At 39.7% G+C, this 20,299-nt stretch overlaps 2 protein-coding genes across 4 annotated transcripts in view; one reads left to right on the forward strand and one right to left on the reverse strand.

Moving 5' to 3' along the window:
* Nucleotides 1-997: 997 nt before the first annotated feature.
* Nucleotides 998-8,426, reverse strand: LOC147338820 (PWWP domain-containing DNA repair factor 3A). The gene is made up of 14 exons (XM_086283678.1): nucleotides 8,172-8,426; nucleotides 7,319-7,498; nucleotides 6,858-7,171; nucleotides 6,501-6,729; nucleotides 6,187-6,330; nucleotides 6,033-6,103; nucleotides 5,701-5,777; nucleotides 4,730-4,790; nucleotides 4,561-4,636; nucleotides 4,388-4,438; nucleotides 4,025-4,260; nucleotides 1,759-1,980; nucleotides 1,566-1,654; nucleotides 998-1,487 (listed from the first exon to the last, which is right to left on the reverse strand). Exons 2-14 carry the CDS (start codon nucleotides 7,323-7,325, stop codon nucleotides 1,409-1,411), a joined length of 1,656 nt encoding a protein of 551 aa, XP_086139804.1. The 5' UTR covers nucleotides 7,326-7,498; nucleotides 8,172-8,426; the 3' UTR covers nucleotides 998-1,408.
* Nucleotides 8,427-10,208: 1,782 nt separating this feature from the next.
* kif26ba (kinesin family member 26Ba) overlaps nucleotides 10,209-20,299 on the forward strand; it is a 101,375-nt gene continuing 91,284 nt past the window's right edge. For 2 of the 3 annotated variants that reach the window (XM_086283783.1, XM_086283844.1), the window contains exons 1-2: nucleotides 10,209-10,894; nucleotides 12,129-12,521. In XM_086283783.1, the coding sequence (XP_086139909.1) occupies nucleotides 10,835-10,894; nucleotides 12,129-12,521 (453 nt within the window). In that variant the 5' untranslated portion in view covers nucleotides 10,209-10,834. Of the gene's footprint in view, nucleotides 10,953-12,128; nucleotides 12,522-20,299 lie in introns of all 3 variants that reach the window. The other variant, XM_086283925.1, reaches the window with a different exon arrangement.

Here is a 20,299-nt window from a genome sequence, read left to right on the forward strand (position 1 = left end):
CCAAAACCGGAAAGATCATGACTTTGCAATATCAAACTTCTTCTTTTTCTTTTTTTAGCTGCAGGGTCAACACACGGATCATATGCCGTGTGGTGAAAATGCTCCAATGCGGGAGCAGAAAGGCAAAGCAAAAGCTCTATAATAACAGTTAAGCTCCAAGGAAAGGTAGTGAAGATACATGATTTTGCTGGCATCAAGTCAGGGTGGAGTGGGTGGAGACGAGTGTCAGTTGTGCCTCTGACAAAAAGACAGCAGGGACAAATACTTCGTTACTGTACATAGGTAGACTATTCGGGTATCTCTACTTTACTTGAGTATTTTTGTCCTGACACATTTTTACTTTTACTCCCTACATTTTAAAGCAATTATCTGTGCTTTCTACTCCTTACATTTTCAAAACAGGCTGTTACTTTTAGTTTCACAGATTTGCGGGAAGTTATTGACGTCACTGCGAGCATTCAAATATCAAACTGATTTGAACCTAAACTGTAACACATGAAAGCAGTCCTGTTCGTGTATTATTCACCAGGTAAAAAGAGATGAACGAGGCAAAGTGGTCCGGTGTCTTAATTTATCGATATTTAATGACTGCATGTACCAATAAGTAGCTGTTGCGGCCCTTCGGCATCTAGGAGCAAGGGGCATAAAGGGAGTAATATTTTTAAGTGTCACTTAATTTCAAATGCAGTTTCTATCAGCTCAACATCAGCAAACACACAAACTGTATGTACTGTACTGTTTATTATTGCTGGTGTGACGAAGTCTGTTGGCATTTGGCCTTTTATTGAGACGTGTCCATAGAGCAACTGTCAATTACTGGCATGGAAATTATAAACGCTCCAGGATCCGATTGCCTCCAATTCATTTTCCACCCCATCATATGTGAATCAGGGGTATCCTTCTCTCTCATTGGTGGTTGCTTCATTTGCTCACCTTGATGTGGGGGAATGTTTATTACCACTTTCTTCACCATTGCAGAGGGTTTTTTGCCTTTCTATGGTCTCTGTGTGACTGTCCCTTTAGTGTTTATGAGAACCTTCACAGTTCAACAAAAAGTTTTATAACACTTTTTATTTCATGTAAAACTCTGATAAAAGCACATGCAGACAGATCATTAATACTTGAGCTGCTTGAGAAGCGATTTGGCCATGTGTACATTTCCACTTACGGAATAAAGTTAGGTGATGAAACTGCCTTTCATGATTACATTTCATGGCCTGTTTTTAGGTTTTATTATATGCTTGATATTCACTTTTTACAAGTATACAAAAACAAACAAAAAAAACAAACAAACAAAAACAAAACAGTGCAGTGATTGATTGCAAGGCACACCGGTTATGGCTGCATTACTTATAAACAAAACTTAAAACACTCAAAATGTCACAAATCTTGACACTCAGACCGACAGTCAGAGAATAATGGAAGTGTTTGGATGCGATTTCTTCCTCATTTGCTGCTCAATCTTTAAATCAAACTGCTGCCTTTCTCTGAAACAACAACAACAAAAAATTAGTATTTATCAATGAAGTCATTCTTTTTAAAAATTTAACATATGAAAGTCTTACCTGTTACTTATACGCCGCCCCCTGAGGTATTTTTCTTCTGCTGTTTTTACTGAAATGTTGTCCACTCCAGCAATGGCATAAATAATGGCCTGCACAGAAACAAACTCATAACACCTGGACTACAGAAACTGAACTGCATATCAGGAAACATTGCAAACAAAACCTGTGAGCACTCATGCAGGCTTTAGCTCACCTCAGGAAGAAGCACATCCAGGACAAAAGGGACACGATCCATGGATTTCACATCAGCTACGCAGGGGGCGTTGGCCACAGCTGCTGTATAGAGCTCATTTAGGTAGCAGTAGACTTGGTCGAGCTGATGGTCATCTTCAAGGTATATGTTCACCACTCGTCTACGATTGTCACTTAAGAAGGAGCGAAGCCACCTGGACTTCTCCTGTCCATGGATCACAGCCTGTAGGAAGTGTGATACAATGGGAAGAGATTTATTCAATCAATTATAGTTTCTTATGCCATCACATCTTAGTGTGGCGCAGCTCAGATGTCAGATTTTAAAAAGAACTGCAACTGAAAATTTATTTTATTTTTTTTTATAGCATTCATATGCAAATACTTTCAATATTCATCCATATGTTTGTTTAATTTTTGCATGCTCTGGCACACTCTTTGCATAACTGGTTGAGCTCCTGAAAGTATTGGACATTACTGGGGTGAACTTAAATTTGTAAGTACGGTATACTAAAATCGAGGTCAGCTTACATTCGTTGTGGCCTCTACCACCCGTACTTTATTCAAATAAATCTCCACGTCTTAACAGAGACGGCTTTTGACTTTGCTCTGGTGTCATACTAACAGAGCGCGCAATTCAGAAACGTATAAGAGCATAGGACACCTGGTCTTGATAAATAGTTAGGACAAACAAAATATTGGTACTCACTTATAAGTACCTCTTTGCGTTTACCTAACGGCAAACTAGGGCATTTCAGCTATAAACAGTTATCAGCATCAGCAAATAATAGCATATAATCATGAGTGGTATGTCATCAATCAAGGTAAAACATTAACCTTTATAACAGAAAAATAATATGCATTTGTTGATGATAACCATAGTATTGTACTATATAAATGAAATTTTAAAAAAAGTGTTAATAAAAATCTATCCCGATCCTTCTTTCCATTACTATAACAAGGAACTAAGAAGAACATAAATGATGGCAAGTTGAATTTAAATGTCTAGTCTTTGACTATCTTTAATTTCCAGACCTATGTAACTGTGGCAAATGTGATGCTATGGCCAAAGGAGACGTGCATTTGTTTCCACACACTGGAAATAAGTTTAAAATAAAAAACAAAACAAAAAACAAATTGTTGTTTATGATTTAGTTGTTGAAATCCACATTTGGGCTGGTATATGCTGTGAAAACTAATCAAGATTTATTAAAACAAAAACAAACAAACAGACACAAAAAAAGGATCTCTGCACATAAAAGCAACTAAAGGAATTCAGATGAAAGGTCACCAGTGGCTACATGTTTTAAGTCAGCTGGTCATCATGTGTTTTTTCTAAACTTCCAAGATGGTAACGCCAGCTAAAAGAGGAAGTCAAAGTCAAGGCATATTTGGTTTCCACGAAGAATTACAGTTGAAAGGCTTTTGTTTGGATCTATTGTAACTTCATTAGTAGGGCAGAACAGGGCTCTTCTCTTGCAGCACTTCAAAGCCCTTGTTGTTGATTGGTGTTTCAACCTCACCCAGTCTTTATATGTATTGTGATTCTGTATTGTAAAAACAGATGAAAACCGTGGCCTACAAACGTGCTTGTGCAGTGGGTGAACTGTGAAGCTGTGTGGGTTGGGGCAAACCCACACATTTCTCACGTGGGTCTCACAGTTGGGTGTTCCCACACAGGGCTGGCAGCAGTTTTACCTTTTGGGGGCCCCTTTATGGGCTTTTTAAATGGGCAAACCCACTACCCCCAGTACTGGCGTACCCACACAGCCCACAATGGGAAGCCCACAGTGGGGTCAGGTTAGCGGTGCACTAGATCCGGCACTGTTGCAGTCAATAACTCAAAAGCTGAAAAGTTACATAATTTGAGCAGGAAAGTTTCAAGCCTAAGTTGAGCCACAGAAACCAAATATGAGTTTTCATCTCATAAAACTTTGGTGGCATAAAGGAAAACAAATAGTCCAAATTACTCAGAATATTAAATTATTTTGAGCTGGTAAAAAACTCTGCTTTCTGCTTCTGTTTCAGTTTGGGCTGTCCTAAAAGATCAAAGCAGCACTCATTACTCAGCACTGCTGCAACATTTACATAATTTTAGTGAAGTGACACCAGAACTGTAGCTTTTTGAGGAACACAAACAATCACCCCCTAAAACTCTATCGGCCAAGTCACTGCTATGCACACTGAACAGTTTCTTGGTATACCTATATTGGATTAAATGATATGGAACAAGAATTACACCAGCAGAAAAGCAACAGAGTCATTCATACCAGGAGGTGTGCGTCGACCATGTGTTGCTTGACAATGAAATGTACGAGCTTCTCATTTGCGCGGTTGTGGGCAGCATGGGTCCGATCTGGCAGCAACCTCTTTGAACACCTTATTTCCTTCTGCTGTTCACTAAAGCTGTCCTCCTTAACATCACATGGCTCCTCCATTGTTGAATCACTGATGATGGTTAGTCTCTCTGAAGCTGCCTTTGGATACCTCCTCCTCACAGGATAACCTAAACCAATTCAGACCAGCAGTCAAGAGCAACATCGGGGCCTAGCGAATCTGTAGGTGTATTCAACTTTTTAATTCTGTGCTAGCCTCGTTGAAATTTCTGATTCCAGGTCAAGGATGAAACTTACTCATATCGTGATCAAAGTACTGTATGAAGGAGCCAGAAAATGAGCCACATGCTACAAAGATAAAACATGATTAGTACTGCAGCTAATTCAGTGATATCATCCCAATATTGTTTAAACAACATATCACACACAACAGTGTTTCTGCTTGCTGAGGCATTACATAAGCAACTCACCAATCCGAAATCTGTAGTCGGTTATGAGATCCAGGGACCATGATATTGCAGCATCATAGCTTTCTTTGGCTTTACACTGTTTAAAACCAACAAAAAAGCAAAAACAGTTTACCGTTGTGTCAAGTGAACATTTTCAGAAATCCGAACATACTCTGTGAGCAGTTCTTACCATGAGTTCATTAGCTTCTTCACAGTCAAAAGGTTTCAAGCATTTTAGAGCCACAGCAAACCTTTAGAAACACAAACACCCAACTGAAACGTTTATTTAAATAACATAAATGTAACAACACTAAGTAATGTGCATACACTAATCAGCCACTTCATTGGATACAGTTCAAATTCTTAATGCAAATATCTAATTAGCTAATCACATGGCAATAACCCGATGCATTTAGGCATGTAGACATGACCAAGACAACCTGCTGAAATTCAGACTGAGCATTAGAATGGGGAACAAAGGTGATTTAAATGTCTTTAAATGGATGTTGCTGCCAGTTGGACTGCCATGAATATTTTATAAACTGGACTTTCCCACACAATGATTGCTAGGATTTACTAGGCAGCAGTGGGTGCCACTACTATCAGCTAAGAACAGGAAACCTAGGCTACAAATCACAACGGCTCACCAAAAATTGTACATTTCCAACTGGAGAAATAGAAGATGGGAAAAATGGTGCCTGGTCTGTTGACCATTATTCAGATAGTAGAATCAGAATTTGGCATAAACGACATGAAAGCATGGATCTATCCTGCCTTGTCTCAATGGCTCAGGCTGCTAGTGGTGATGCAATAGTGAGGATTGATATTTTCATGCCACATTTTAGGACCCTTAGTACCACTTTAGCATTGTTTAAATGCCCCAGCCTACTTGAGCATTGTTACTGACCATGTCCATCACCCTTTATCCCTTCCAGAAAGATAAAGCACCATTTCGCAAAGCTCAAATAATCTCAAAGTACTTTCTTGAACATGACAGTGGGTTCACGGTTCTCAAATGACCTTTGGAGTATGGTGTAAAGGGAGATCCACATTGTGGACCTACATGTCCAACCAAGGTGTACTTTGTAAAGTGGCTGGTGAGTGTATGTATCACCTAAAGACAAGCAAGAAACAACAAAGCAAAAAGAGAAAACATCCTACCCTTTCTTTTTCTCAATGATTGAGTCATCAATGAAGATGATACTGGCTTTTCTGTGCTTTCTGTTCACACTTTTTACCTACAGCAAACAAAACAACAAATAAAAAACAAAACAAAAGGTGAGTCAATGTTTTTCATGGGCAATTATTGTCATTTTAACAGTGAACACTTTTTTTGATTCATCATCTAGTAAATTCAAGATATACAATAGTAGGCTGACTGACAGCACGTATCAAAAAAGCATTTAAGGCATTGATTCAATAAAAGAAAAGGAAAACATTAACCAGAATCTGCTAAATTGTGATTTTATCACATGTCACCATTATGTACTCACCAATGCAGGCCAATATGGATAGTTTCTATATTTGTGCCACACAAATGCTCCTTCGGTAATGGATGGGGGCTCTGAAAGTCAAAACAAAAATAAACAAATCAACTCAGTGTCCTGTACCGTCACAGACTCCAGTTATCCTTGTGGTCTCGCTCACTTTCGTCTGTCCGCATCAGGAAACTTGGGAGCTCTTCCTCGTCCTCCTCATCACTTATGTCATCCTTCTGGTAGGACAAAGTAGACAGCTGTTCTTCATGATGACTCAGTTCTATTGAAAGATCCGAAGACATCATGGAGTCATCTATTGTGGAGTTAAGAAGAGACAGAATTAGAGCACACCTGCAGCTCTCCATGCCAATTAAAAACACATGACATGCAAGACAGACTGTGCAAAATAAAAAACAAATGTAAAAAATGTGGCTTCACAGAACTGGCTGTGCTTGGGGACAACAGTACTGAATAATACACTACCTTGACTTTCTGCTTCAGCCTTCTGGAGTTCAAATCTTGGCCTGGAGCGGGAGGATGATTTCTCTTTATTTAAATTCCCAGTCTCTCTTTTTGGCTTCCTACCACGCCGGCACTTGACTGGAGGATCATCGGTTTTACCATCGGTCTGCGTTTGCGTCTTTGTCTGTCTTTGTTTAACCGGTCTCTTACGCTTACGTTGAGGTTTTGACTGTGAATCTACCGCTGTTGTCTAAATCAGAATACTTTATTAATCCCGAAGGAAATTAGGACATAAAACAGAACATAACAAAAGGAAACTGAATTCACTGAAGCTATGTGGGATTATAAAAATATATAAATTTCACTTTTATACCATACCTTTATCTGAGTGATGAACTCAGTGTATTGTAGCTCCCCTTCAGGAGGGGAGCCTGAAATGGTTGACGGGACATCATAGGTGGTGCTGTAGACTGGTGTGGAGGTCAAGCAGGCTTCTTGTGCAAACCTCATTTTCTCCCTTTCATTTTTTGGAGTACTAGCCTCTATTGAAAAGACAAGGCCGCAGTCGCTGCAGTTGCCGCTGCCTGGCACAGCACTTGAATCATCTGTGCTGGGAGACAAAACCGCATCTGAGGGGTCTTTCTCTGGCGACTTCTTTTTAGGTTCCTTTTTCCTTGTTTTTCCAGGTGCACCTAGGGGGGGAGAGAAAAAAAAAATCACGTGGTCATTTTTCTACTGTCATTTTGAGTAAATTTGTGTGTTCATATAAAAACATCTGGCTGTCTCAACGACTTTCTAAAATGTAACTCAGAGTTCTCGTTCATAAAAGTTTTGATTACCTTTCATTGCTGTAATATTTGGTGTATTCCTCCTTGTGGAAAGCTTTCCCTGGAGTTCATTGGGACACCGGAATACCAGCGATCTGACATTAATCGGGGCTTATTTTCTTTATTTGGGGGAGTTGAAGGTCCGTAGTAGGCGCCAGGGTGGATAAACCGGTAGCCGCAGTAGCTTTATGCCTGATTTTAAAAAAAAAAAAAGTAAAAAAGTAAAGTAAGGCGATGTTGCTCAATCGGCATGCTTAGTAGGCCGTACTTTCGCCTTGGATGAGTTTGGCACTAAACGCGATATTCGCAGGTTATTCTTGACATGCGTAGTGAATTCACAAATATGCGGAAAAGCTGTTGTCACGGAGACAACAGTGTCCTGGAACTGGGCGTCTAAGTACCTTTTTAACGGGAAACTCTACCATTTATGAATTTGGGTTTTAAGAAAACCATACATGTGCAAACGGCACAACAAACATTTGAAAAACAAAGTTTAACGGTGCAGTAACAGCGCAACGCCCAAGATGTGCTGCAGGTCAACCAGATAAGAGCGATCGCTTGCTAACAAGATTTGCTCGCTAGTAAACAGGCATAAAAACCTAGTTTCTAACAAATCACAAAGTTGTTCACGGGGGTTTACACAGTTCCGTATTGTAGTTATGCGCCACTTGTCACACTAAAGCCATGTCACTATTCCGCCCTTTATATAATGCAATAACGTTGACGTACGGATCAACTAAAACAAGCAATGCAACAAATTAACTGCCGCCAAACTACGACGTAGACCCATAAAAAATAGCGACTGACTGACCACCTCTGCCCGAGTCAAGCGAAGTAATGACAAGAGCTACAACTAGCCACTTACCTTAGGAACCCTAAACTCGGTATTTTTGTGCCACTCGCTAGCTTTTAGCTCCAGTTAAAACCCTTGACATAGTTGTTGCATGTAAACATTCACCGTTACCAAAAGTTGCACGAAAAAAAGGAGTTCCTAACCCCGAAACAAAACCTGCAGTCAATAGTGAAAGCAATGCGTCGTGCAGACAATTCCTGTTAACAAATGTTTGTTATTTCTCGTGGACTGTATACCACACTAAAAGATTTGCCGCCACCATCTGGACCGGAGGGCGTGATTTTATGTCTGAAAAAGCGAGAAGGACACGCTTGGCTGTTCACGGATTTAGTGTTGTGGTTGAGCACAGGATGTGTGCACAACTTGCAGCTATATACTGTTTAGAAGAGATTTTAATAGGCTTATGCATGGGTAGGAGGCAAGAATTAAATAATTCAAATAAAAATGTAATATGAAAAAAATGCCACCCAAACATACCGGGTTTAATTTTGAATTTTTTGAAACTGCCCCCATTTTTTGCTGTATTAACTCTAAAGCGACATTGTCTTCCAATCTCACAAAAAGCTACCAAATTCAATAAGTTATATATATACACACATAGAAAAAAAGACAGTCATGTGACTTTTTTTTTTTTACTGTAACTTGCTTCCAGATCCACAGAGTTTTACAGAGACACATAAAAAAGCTTGTTTTGCTATTCGTGTAATCTTTTTTATTTGTATTTATTTCGTTTTATTCTATTTATTTATTTATTATTTACTGCTGTGCTCTAATTCAGCGTTGAAGCTTATCTAGTTTATCATAGGGGTAGCAGAGTACAACCTGCTTGTCCAAATTCTCGCAGAGCGAAAACCTAGAGACAACCACACAAGTCCACTTTCACAATTATGGGCAGGGAGAACATGCAGACTATACAAAGCAAGGCTACACAACCCCGGATTTGAGCCCAGGACTTTTGTCCTGTTAGACGTGCTAACCATTTGCAAATCGACACTCACCTTTAGTGCAGCAAAATCTCTTCTGGTAAAAAAGTGTGAAAGACTAAGCAAGAAAGAAAAAAAGCAAAATCTTCTCTGATTACGCAGTCATTAAAAAGGAAAAAGAGTGGGAAAGGATGGGAAACAGGTCTGTTCAACAGTCTACTTTCACTTACCTGTTGGTGTCTGGTTTCAACCGCAATGCCCTCCTGGGAACAAAAGAGGGCACTGTGTGACCACTCATCCTGTGTTCACATGGGTTTCCTAAACCTTTCCATCACGTAGAAGTATTGCTGCTGCTCATGCTTGGATCTTAATGCTACAGTCCTAGCTTTGCTTTCTACAGATATTTTCTTCAATTAGGGGCTCACCACCCTACAGCTTTACCTGCTGAAAAGTCACAATTGACACTTTTTTATTTGTTTTTGTTTCTGTTTGACTGACAGAGGTCAAAGGCCGGTGGTTAAGCTTACAGCAACAGGGCTGAGATGTCTTTGACACTGAGTACACAGTTATTTAACATTTTTTAGTCTCGTTGTAATTTGATGATTTTCTTCATCCATTTTATTCTATCTGATACCACTGCCTGCTTGATTGAGAGGTTTTCGGGGCTGTAATCAGGAATTAAAATCCAAGTACTTCCAAGACACCAAACTAAAAAAAATAAAATACAAATAAATAAGTAAAGTCTTTGAAATGCCTCCATTCGTTGGATTTTCCTCATAGAAAATCGGTTTAATTGTTATTTATATGTAAGTATATTTTTTCTCAGTCCATACTGTCCAAAAATGAATCTCGCATAAATACAAAGTTTTTATAGCTTTGGTCAAAATGACTTGAAAGCTTACAATTTTTTTTAAACACCTTAAAGTTATGTTCCTAAACTCCACCACTTTCCACTTTAATCAGGCAGAAATCCACCTGTCACTCAACTGGCACCTTTGGACGTGCATTGGCCTGAGGCAGATGAGGGATAAATTGGCCCCGCCTTCATCCAGATGTGCGTTCTTGCTCCTGTCTCTTCAGTCAACTGCTGGCTTCGGCGGAGCCGCAGGAAGTCAAGAGGAGGGCGCAGATAGTAACACTCAAAGTACAAACAACGAGGAGATGACTTCTGTAGCAGTGGTCTGAACCAGCCGAATCTCACACGGTCTAGTTAGAGAAGGAGACCTGCGCCGTGCGTCGGAATTTCAGCTACCCCCTGAGGGGGGTGGGGGTGTTTGCTTTACCTGGCCAGCCTGAGACGCAGAGCTGATGGAGAGAGGCTGGGCTGAGTGCGGTGCCACTCTAGAGCGCTGTTGAACAGAGAGCTTCATTCAGCTCATAGACTCTGCTGAAGGGGAGCGGTCTTTTTCACCGACCTGTGTGATTCTTGTGTGCTTTTAGGAGTAATTCGAGGGCTATTTTAGACGCAACAAACCGTGCGGTTTGTTAAGAAGAGACCGAAACCATCTGTGATTTTTTATTGTGTGTCTCTTAGACGCAGCATGGGGATGTAACTGGGTTCATCATGCATCTGGAAGTGGCGTGAGGTTACCACCAGCCCGAGAAGAGCAAACTGCTGGGGCGTGTGGTTAATTGAAATTGATCCGGTGGTCTTTATTTTTTATTTTTTAATTTATTTATTTTTGGATGTGAAGCTGTAGCAGAGGTTCTTTCTCCTCTCCTCTCCTCCTCCCCATTCCTCTCACCTCCAACATGACTTCACTGTCGGGGACTAAGGAGAGGTCTGTGAGCAGCCGGAGCAGAAAATATGGGGTAGGTTATTCATTCCAGCAGCCGAGGGGTGGACACACCTCTGTTCCCAATCAGCCTGGTAAACATTAAAACTTATCATCCGTTCACTGCTGCATGCACTTCATCTCACACTCCACCCATTTTTATAGGAGACTGCCGTTTGCTTCGTTTTCAGGGTGACATAAACATGAAACTTGAAGGTTCTTGTAAGATTTGTGTTCCTACTGCTGATTGCTTTGTGAAGATCACACTTCAAATATCAGTGCTTATGGTGTTATGGTGTCACAACGCTGGCATGCATTTTCACTGAATGATCCCCAGAAGTAGCACTTGCTGAGCACCAAAGTGCTAAATCAGTGAAGACTATTATAGTCACACCTGTGTCACTGCCTATCATCTACAAAGACTAATTAACAATAATTTATAACACGCCGTTTGGCACAATATAACCACCTCTTCATTTGGAGATGATTGAGCGTTCCCATTTATCAGCCTCAACTCTTTGCTGCCTTATTATAGCCCTCGAGAGAAAGATCACAGGAGTGCCCAACCTTTACAGCCTCCACCACATCAATGGGTCTGTTCTCTGACTGGATTTACCCAGCCGCAAAAGATCAAATTCTCCACTCTTTGCTGCTTGTTTGATGTTCCCATGTGGTTGAGTAGAACAAAATAACAGGTCTATCCTGGCTTAATCCTATTTAGTGGTTTATGGAAGCACTCAGTAGGATGACTTGTCGTTCCATTGCAGGAAATGTTTAATGTCATTCTCTGTTTGTAGGTTTTTAACTGAATGTCTATCTAATTTAATGTCCTAATGTTAGGTAAGACTCCGTCTAATCTTGATCCCTGATCACACATTTCCTGTGTGGGTTATTCACAGGACACTCTGTGTCTGCTTAGCCTTTTTTCTTTTAAGAGAAATCAACATTTTTAGTGTTGATTGTGGAATAACAATGGATGCTGAATCTGTGATTTGGGTATTCATTTTTTTGTTAAAGCAGAACAATTAGTTGTTGAATTTTTAATTAAAGAAATGTTTACTTGCTTTAACTTTATTTCAGAAACATATCTCTATATTAGTACACAAAGGCAGGTGCAGATTGATATACTGGCCATGTGCTGTCGGTGTAATGCACATAAACACAATGATTATATTATATACATATTTTGACTTTCCTGCAGTGACTGTAAAAATTTGCATCTTGGAAATACACCATCATTAATTTTTTCTCTTCGGAAAATTTTTTCTTAGGTCCCTGACACATCGCCGACCAAATCTTCCTCCTTCTTCCCGGACACATGGTACCGAAAAGCCTATGATGAGACCACCCGCTCCGGTACACGCCCCGCCCCGGAGGGTGCTGGCTCCATGCCCAGCTCCACGGGAACACCATCCCCAGGCTCAGGAATCTCCTCACCAGGATCCTTCTCTGGGTCACCTGGGACCATCTCCCCAGGCATTGGGACAGGATCACCCGGTTCGCTAGGTGGCTCACCAGGTTTTGGGACAGGATCGCCGGCCTCAGGCAGTGGAAGTTCCCCTGGAAGTGAAAGAGGGATATGGTGTGAGAACTGCAATGCAAGGCTGACAGAGCTGAAACGACAGGCACTAAAACTGCTCATCCCTGGACCTTATTCCAGCAAGGTAAATTTCTTAGTTTTGTTTGTCCTTCTGTCTTATAGCGTATCTGAAAAAGTGTGTAGGAAGTCACACACAAGTGGTTATGCTCAGTTTCATAGCGTCCAAAAATAACTTGCTCCTTCATTAACTGTGGCATTTGGTCACTGGCACTTATTAACTTTGTTGCTCATGAAAGAGGGGACTTGTAATCATGCTCTTGCTTACTGTGTTGGTGTGTCGTCAGCATTATTGTTGCCATAAATCATAAGGATGCTGTAATTTGTCCAACCCCCATTTGACCAGCTGCAAAGAAAAAGGAGCAGAAACCAAAGAGCCTTTGGGATTTGGGATCATAATTGTATGTGAAGCTGTTTATCCAATACTGTCACTGCCAAAACAAAATGAAAAACATAGGCGAGATCATTTTGATTTCTGTCTTGGAGTTTCCCATTTTGCCTGATTGAACATATTACCAAAATCAATGAGCTCGCTTTAGTCTATATTGCTTTTCTTCTTTTGAGGGAATTAATGTGATGGATTACTGTAAGACACTAACCTCAAAGACTAGTATTAATCCACTTGGACTCCTGCCTTTTCTCATTTTCTTTGACAGGTGTATCATTTGTTTCTGTGGGTAGTCTATATAATCAGTTTTATTTTCATTAGTGCAGCATTTCTCAATAGCCAGGATATTTCCAGGAGTCCCAGAGTGTACATTCACCTGGGCGTACAAATGCATCATATATACAGATATGCAGCTCACATTTCTTACCTTTTCTACACTGAATAGGTTTTCTTATTATTGTTTGTTTTTAAAACTTGATTATGAATTAATGTGACATTACTTATCACTAGACGAATTTAACTTTTGACTGCTCTTTGCCTTTGGGTCTGATGTCCTTCTGCTACAGCTGACTGAATTTTAGTTATAAAACAATGGGCCTCATATCAGACATTGAGTTAATTGGTAACAAATAGGCTTAAATTATATGCCACAGGGCTGATAAGGCAAAGCTGTTGAGTCAGATGTAGACTTAGAGTGGCATAGTGGAATTTGCTGTAAAGACTGTAAGACAACAAGTGGTGTGGAAATGCTGTATTTTTATTAGTTCGAGAGTATGACAGTTGGAAATTGTTAGGAACAGCAGGGGTTAGTTGGGAGTCTCAGTTGCCAGACCACTAATTAAAGCGTCATTTGTGAGGCTGGGTTCATTTCAGGCTGATTAAAGTTCCCATTGTGGCTAACTTTATTGCAGCGTAGAAAAAACGCATGCACAACAATCAGCATTATAACTAGTTTAGGTAGTGTGTATGTCTTCATTTAAAAGCTGTCTCAATATAGACATAAAATAGTATGACCTTACTGGAAGAGGATATGGAAATGAGGATGGCATATAGTGTGTGGGCAATAGTTAGCAATAAGATTGTGGGTGTTCACCTTATTACTTGGATGGGGACTTTCTAAGTGGAGTTTGCCTGTGTGAATTTCCTCTCGGTGATCTAGTTCCTCCCACAGTCCAAAGACATGCATGTTAGGTTATTTGGTGAATCTAAATTGGCAGTAGAGATGAATTTGAGTGTGAATGGTGGTCTGTCTCCCTGTGAGAGACTGGTGACCTGTCCTGGGTGTACTACACCTCTTGCCCAATGTCAGCTGAATTGTCTCCAGCCTGCCTGTGACCCTGAATTGGATAAGCAATTAAAATGGATTGATGAAGACGTGGAAATGAGCTCAATAGTATCAATGAATCTAGTGCAGAAATCTTGGGGTCATTGAATTTCAAAATATCTCATGTGGCTCAAGGGTCTGTTAATAAAAAATAGATTTTATTGACTTGTCCCAATTTGCTTCACTGATTTAACCTTCAAAGTATGAACAGGAGTGGAATTTGACATTGGAAAAAATGTGTTGTATTACATTATTTTACACTGTGGATGCAACACCTTGAAGACTGTGATAGTAGTTTCACACTAAGAAGAGAAAACACGTGTCTCTGTACTTTTAAATCTGTTGTTTGCATTTTTATTTTTAAGAAGTTTCTCATGTGTGAAGTGACTCAGTCGCTCCAGCGGTTCTTGCATAAATTAGTTATTTTGACTCTTTTTCCTTGGGGTTGGTTCTTTTTATAGTATTAGAGTGTTCGATCCTCGAGTTCAAACAGACACCTGACACTACTTCTTGAAAAGTGTTGATTCAACAGTACAATACCCACAGCTAATGAAGTGCATTAAATCAATATAATAATTTTTTAATAACACCTATTATCAGTAAAATGAATACGTTTCATGTAAGTAGAGAAGTGGTTAAATCCTGAGAAACTTAAAACAACATGTAAGTCAAATCAGTTTATTATAAACACATTTAAAGACAGCAGGTTGACCATAGTGCTGGATAGCTAAAGTATTAAGATAATTTTTAATTAAACCCAAAAAAAAGAAAGAATTTGCACTGTCTTGCTGAATGCCCAGCAGGAAAAATATCAAATTACAAATGTAACCTGCTCTCTTCCTTTCAGCTTGTTTTTACTCATGAGATGAAGTTATGCACGTTATAAAGAAACTTTAATTGGAAGTTGCTAATTCAAGTGTCTTACCTATATTACACGTGTTTTCTGCTCTTGTCTGCGCAGAAACTCCACTGCAAGAGCAGAGGTTAGTTTCATTGATGGAAAAAAAACCCTCTGGGCTGTTACTGAAAAATTTAATGGTTCAGGTATTTTAGCCATCTAGAATTTCCTGACTGGTTTTCTTCTTTTTTTTTAAACCCAGACACGTTTTACAAGAATGGTTTAAACTACGCAGGTGTTCTGCATCATGAAACGCTGAACTAAGGTCATTAGTTTGACCTAATAATCCTTCTCCTTCTCCAAATATGCCAGTGCAGCAATTTGGCTTGTGTATTTTGTGTGGGTGTATGGGTTCCTGATGCACTGTCAGCGTGAGACCCCGTGTTAGTCCCACAGGACACTGTGACATATGTGACCCACCGCACAGCTAAAACACAAACACACATCAACCATCTGATTAAACAGCTAACACACACACACACACACACACACACACACACACACACACACACACACACACACACACACACACGTTCACATGCCTTTGTCTGTGTCATGGATCTGACTACACAACGTTATGCAAGTTATGCTTGACCCACACACACAAAGAGTCGTATTACCATTTCTTTAGCCATTGCATACATTGCATTCAATTTCCATAGATTTACCCTTATTGTAGCCTTCAAATCAAATTACTCACTTTGAAATTTAATGATTTTTTTTTCACTCTTCATCCCCATAAAACATAAAAAAAGTCCTCACACTGTGACTGTGTAAACACATTTGTGAGTAGTGTGTGAGTAATACAAGTGCTCAGACATTCACACACAGGGTCGTTAATACTATGCTAATGATGACCTTCGCCGTGCTTACCTTTTGAATATTTTCCTGTCTGGATGTCTGCAGTTCAATGTGTAGGTGTGTGCAAGTCTGCTCACAAACACGCATAAAAACAAGCATCCATAAAATGATTTGTCATTGTGCTTAAATGTCAAGATAATATATTGCTGAAGACAAACCATGGTTTGAATGCTCATCCACTTATAGACTGTGTACGCAGCTATCAGTTAATGTAAACAAGCTGGACTCAACTAGGACTCTAAAGCACATCTGGCTACACAGCTGCACTCACTTAAGGCCTCTGTCCTTATTGCAGTGGTGTGTATATCTGCATGTCTGACTTGTGTTTGTGTATTCATCCTTTATATACACACCCAAATCATAAATGGATGGAGGGTGATCTGTTTTTGCTTGTCCAGTTTAGCTCAGGAAAGTGGGTCACTATGTGTGTGTATGTTTAAGTCACTAGCAAAGTGACTGTTTTAGATCAGTGGAAAGTTAAAACCATCCATGTTTATAAAGTGAAACGTATACAGTTTCCCACGAGACATAAGAATAGAGCCAAAGAAGGATATGTTTGTGAATATATATGCCCTCCCCAAGGACCTCTTGATGTCAGTATGAGATTTATTAAGATTGCTTTTATCTGTACTTTTTTTTTGTCAATTAGAACATGTTATGTCAAGTACAGTGCACTTAACCGTTGGAGTTTCTTCTGGATATAAATGCCTTATGCACTTAAAATGTTTGTATTAACAGATTCATTGATGTGTCTGCCTAGATGTGGTTGTAGATTAAACATCTGTCAGCAGCTACCAAGGCGGGGATCATTGCAGTTAGCGTGCAGTCATATTGAAAAAGTAAAGCTTTCTATGATCCTGACATGCAGTGGTTATTTTTTTACTTAGCCTATTCGCTTGTTCACGCCCAAGTTATCATAACTCAGCCAGAAAGTGCAAGCCCGGAGTTATTATCTAAAAATATCCCAGTTCTCTGCTAACTGCACTCTATTTAATTTGTAAAATATGTGTACACACACACACACACACACACACACGTAGAAAAATATTTAGTATACACATCCAGAAATGCATATACTATTATATATTGTACATATATTTATTAGTTTCAGATGTAGCCATTCTTGTATTTTGCTTGTTTACATTATTGTATTTTGCACAACTCTGTTGCTTGTGAAGCTTGCACACAAGAATTTCACTCACATGTGCTGTACCAATGTACCTGCACATGTAATGTGACAATAAAAGTGATTTGATTTGATTTGATTTTCAAAAAATTTGAAAACCTGATAACCTAGCACGTGTTGTGCACATTTGAAGGTACCTAGAATTCATGTATCCATCATTTCAGTGTTTACATATAATTTAGATGTCAAAGCTTTGAAAAATTAACAAGAAAATAAATCAGAAAAGGTGTGAGGTTGTCATGTAAGGGGATATAAAGACCACTTTAGGAGCAGCTTTATGGTGCTTGAAAGGGTGTTTAAAATACACCAATACATCCTATACATTATTTTGTATGGTATAGTATTTGGAACATACATTGGTTCAGTCCTGACTCAACACACTGTATCATATGAATAAAAATAATGGATTTCTTTCACACCGTGTTAACAATAGCTAACTTATAATGTTTGAGGCTAACAGCAAAGCGTCGCATATGCATTTGCTGACCTCAATATTTGAAAGTCTGCTCCTGTTTTATATAAGCAGCCACCATTGTAAAAGTAAATACAGAAAATACAACCCCAATTCCACAAAAGTTGGGACAGAATGCAGTTGTCTGCAAATTTTGTGATCCCCTCTCTTTTTAGAATCAGTTTTCTCTAAAATCAGTTTTGCGCTTTTTCCAGATGTGAAAGCTGCCAGTTCCATAGGCACTACTCCACTCCCAAACTGTGTGAACTGAAGGATTTGAATAGAGGAATGATAACAATCCAGATGAGATCAGCCCGTTTTAATTTTAGCACCAATGAAGATGGTGGTGTTTCTGCGTCTTGATCACATATAGGTTAGCATGCTAGAAGCTAACAGCAAAGCACCACATACGCATTCACTGACCTCAGTATTTGAAAGGTCTATGATTCTTTGCATCATAGAGCTTTAAAGTGCATTTGTGGATGGCACAGTAAACTGTGTTTATGGGTAGTGGTTTGTGGAAGTGTCCCATGCTTAATGCAGTCCCGCCTAAGGGTCAAAGATCACAAGCATCAAAAACTTATTTTCAGTCTTTTCTTTAGAACACAGAGATTTCTTCAGATTCTCCGAATCCGTTGATTATATTATGTATGTTAGAACCCTCATTTTATGTTGAGGAACACTATTCTGAAGTTGTTCCTTAATTTGTAGATGCAGTTTTGGGCAGAGGTTCAGCAATCTGAACACATCTGACACAAAGGATGGAAATGCTAATGCTGTATCAGTAGGAGTGTAAAACGTGTAGATGATGAGAGGTTTATTTGACCATCAGGTGACCTGGAGATTTGAAGCTTATTGTTTTGTCTGCCATTGCCGCCTTTCCAATCCATGAACACAAGTGATGTCGATACACTTGTGGATCTAATCATCTTAACTAATCCCAGTCACCAAGTAATTGTCACCTACAACCAGTGATTAGTCTGTAATTAGTCCACTTATCAGATCAAATGGTGGAGTATCATTGCTCAGCAATCTGTCCTCAAAGGGATATTTTTCTGCACACAGGTAGCTAGCTATCCTATAATAACCAAATCCCATAACACTACAGAAGCAGGCCTCCGGTAACCACGGCAGCTGGTGTTGCCACGGCAGCGACATGTGACAGATGTGAGCGGCATACATATCTCCATCAGTGTTAATGGGTTCCTCGTAGTTGTTTGTGTGTGTGTGTGTGTGTGTGTGTGTGTGTGTGTGTGTGTGTGTGTGTGTGTGTGTTTGAGAGAGATTGATGGGAGAGAAAGTGTTGGGAGAGAGGGTGAAATTATATGAGTTCACATGAATAATAGTGCGTCTTAGTGTGTGTTTTTGGCATATATATATATATATTAGGGGTGCAACGATACACAAAATTCACGGTTCGGTTCGGTTCGATCCTTTGGTGTCACGGTTCGATATTTTTTCGATACAAAAAAATGTTCATGCCTTTTTAATTTGTCATTTATTAAAATTATAAATATATATTTTAACTCAAAAGTACAGTTTTTAAATTTAACCCTAACCCTTGTGCGTGTTTTTTATTTTGACAGCGAATGCGCACCTGCGGACCACTTATGTGCAGCCCTGGTTATTTAGCTCGTCATATTGCAGCCACAGAAATTCTTTTGTCCATGAAACCATAAAGCTGCACTTTCTTTTTGCCTTATAGTCTGATTTGTCATAACTTCTCCATTTTGTGGTAAGCTTTTCTTTGGCTGTCACTTCTTCACCCTGACCTGTCTTATTTGGCTCAGCAGAACTAAAATATATATACTGCTGCTTTTACACACGGACTCACATAAGCTCAGCGATTCTCTGCGCGATCAACCTCTCACATGTTTAAGCTTGCTGCGGGAGATTTCACTTGTCATGTTTGCATAGTAAGCTAACGATTAATAAGACGATGTCAGAGGAATTGGTGCACAAATTATCATCACTCACAGATCAGTGCTGTCGCTCTCTATACACAGTTTGCACGATTGCAAAGTGAAATCAAAAAACAAGCGCAAATTCAAACGCGACTTCAATATGTCACATATTGACAGTGGCTCACCGATGCCAATGACATAATTACCCAGCTACATTTCTGAAAGAATGCAAAAGCATTGACATATATTTTTCCTTCCTACAATAGCCCGACGGGCAGGGTAGCCCGTCTGAAAAAAATCGCTAGCCCCCGGACGTCGGGCTAGCGATTTTGCGAGCCCTGTATCTGATTGAGGAATCACTCATCTTTGGAAAAGAGAGTTTATTACAGAGAAATGGCTCTTTCCAAAATAAAAGCGATACTATCCGCTTCTTCTGGGCTATATTCTCAGCAGCATAAGGAGAATCATGTGCTAACAGCTGTCTAAATGACTCGGCTAAAGTTAGTAGCATGCTTGTTGTTTTTGTCTTTGCACTAGGATGATGTCGGCGTAAATGTGCAGTCATATTCGTTGTGTTCCCACTAGTGCTTTCAGGTTAATCTCGTTGAAATGACCTTAACGCCACAACACGGCAAATCTCCGTTAACGAGCTACCGCCGATCGCCCCGTGCATGGGGCTAGACGGCTAACACGTTAACGAGCTAACTGCGCTAACACACTAGTTCCCACCCATGTAATTGAGCATTGCATGGCACATCCAACATACTGTTTTACTTTAGTCCATGACTCGCTTACCTTCAGGGTCATACGTCACATGAAAACCAAAATAATTC

The sequence above is a fragment of the Aulonocara sp. 'chitande type north' Nkhata Bay genome, linkage group LG1, assembly GCF_057382095.1.
Source record: "Aulonocara sp. 'chitande type north' Nkhata Bay isolate Kocher_YH1m ecotype deep benthic linkage group LG1, A_spYH_male_GT1.1, whole genome shotgun sequence".
NCBI classification, from domain to species: Eukaryota; Metazoa; Chordata; class Actinopteri; order Cichliformes; family Cichlidae; genus Aulonocara; species Aulonocara sp. 'chitande type north' Nkhata Bay.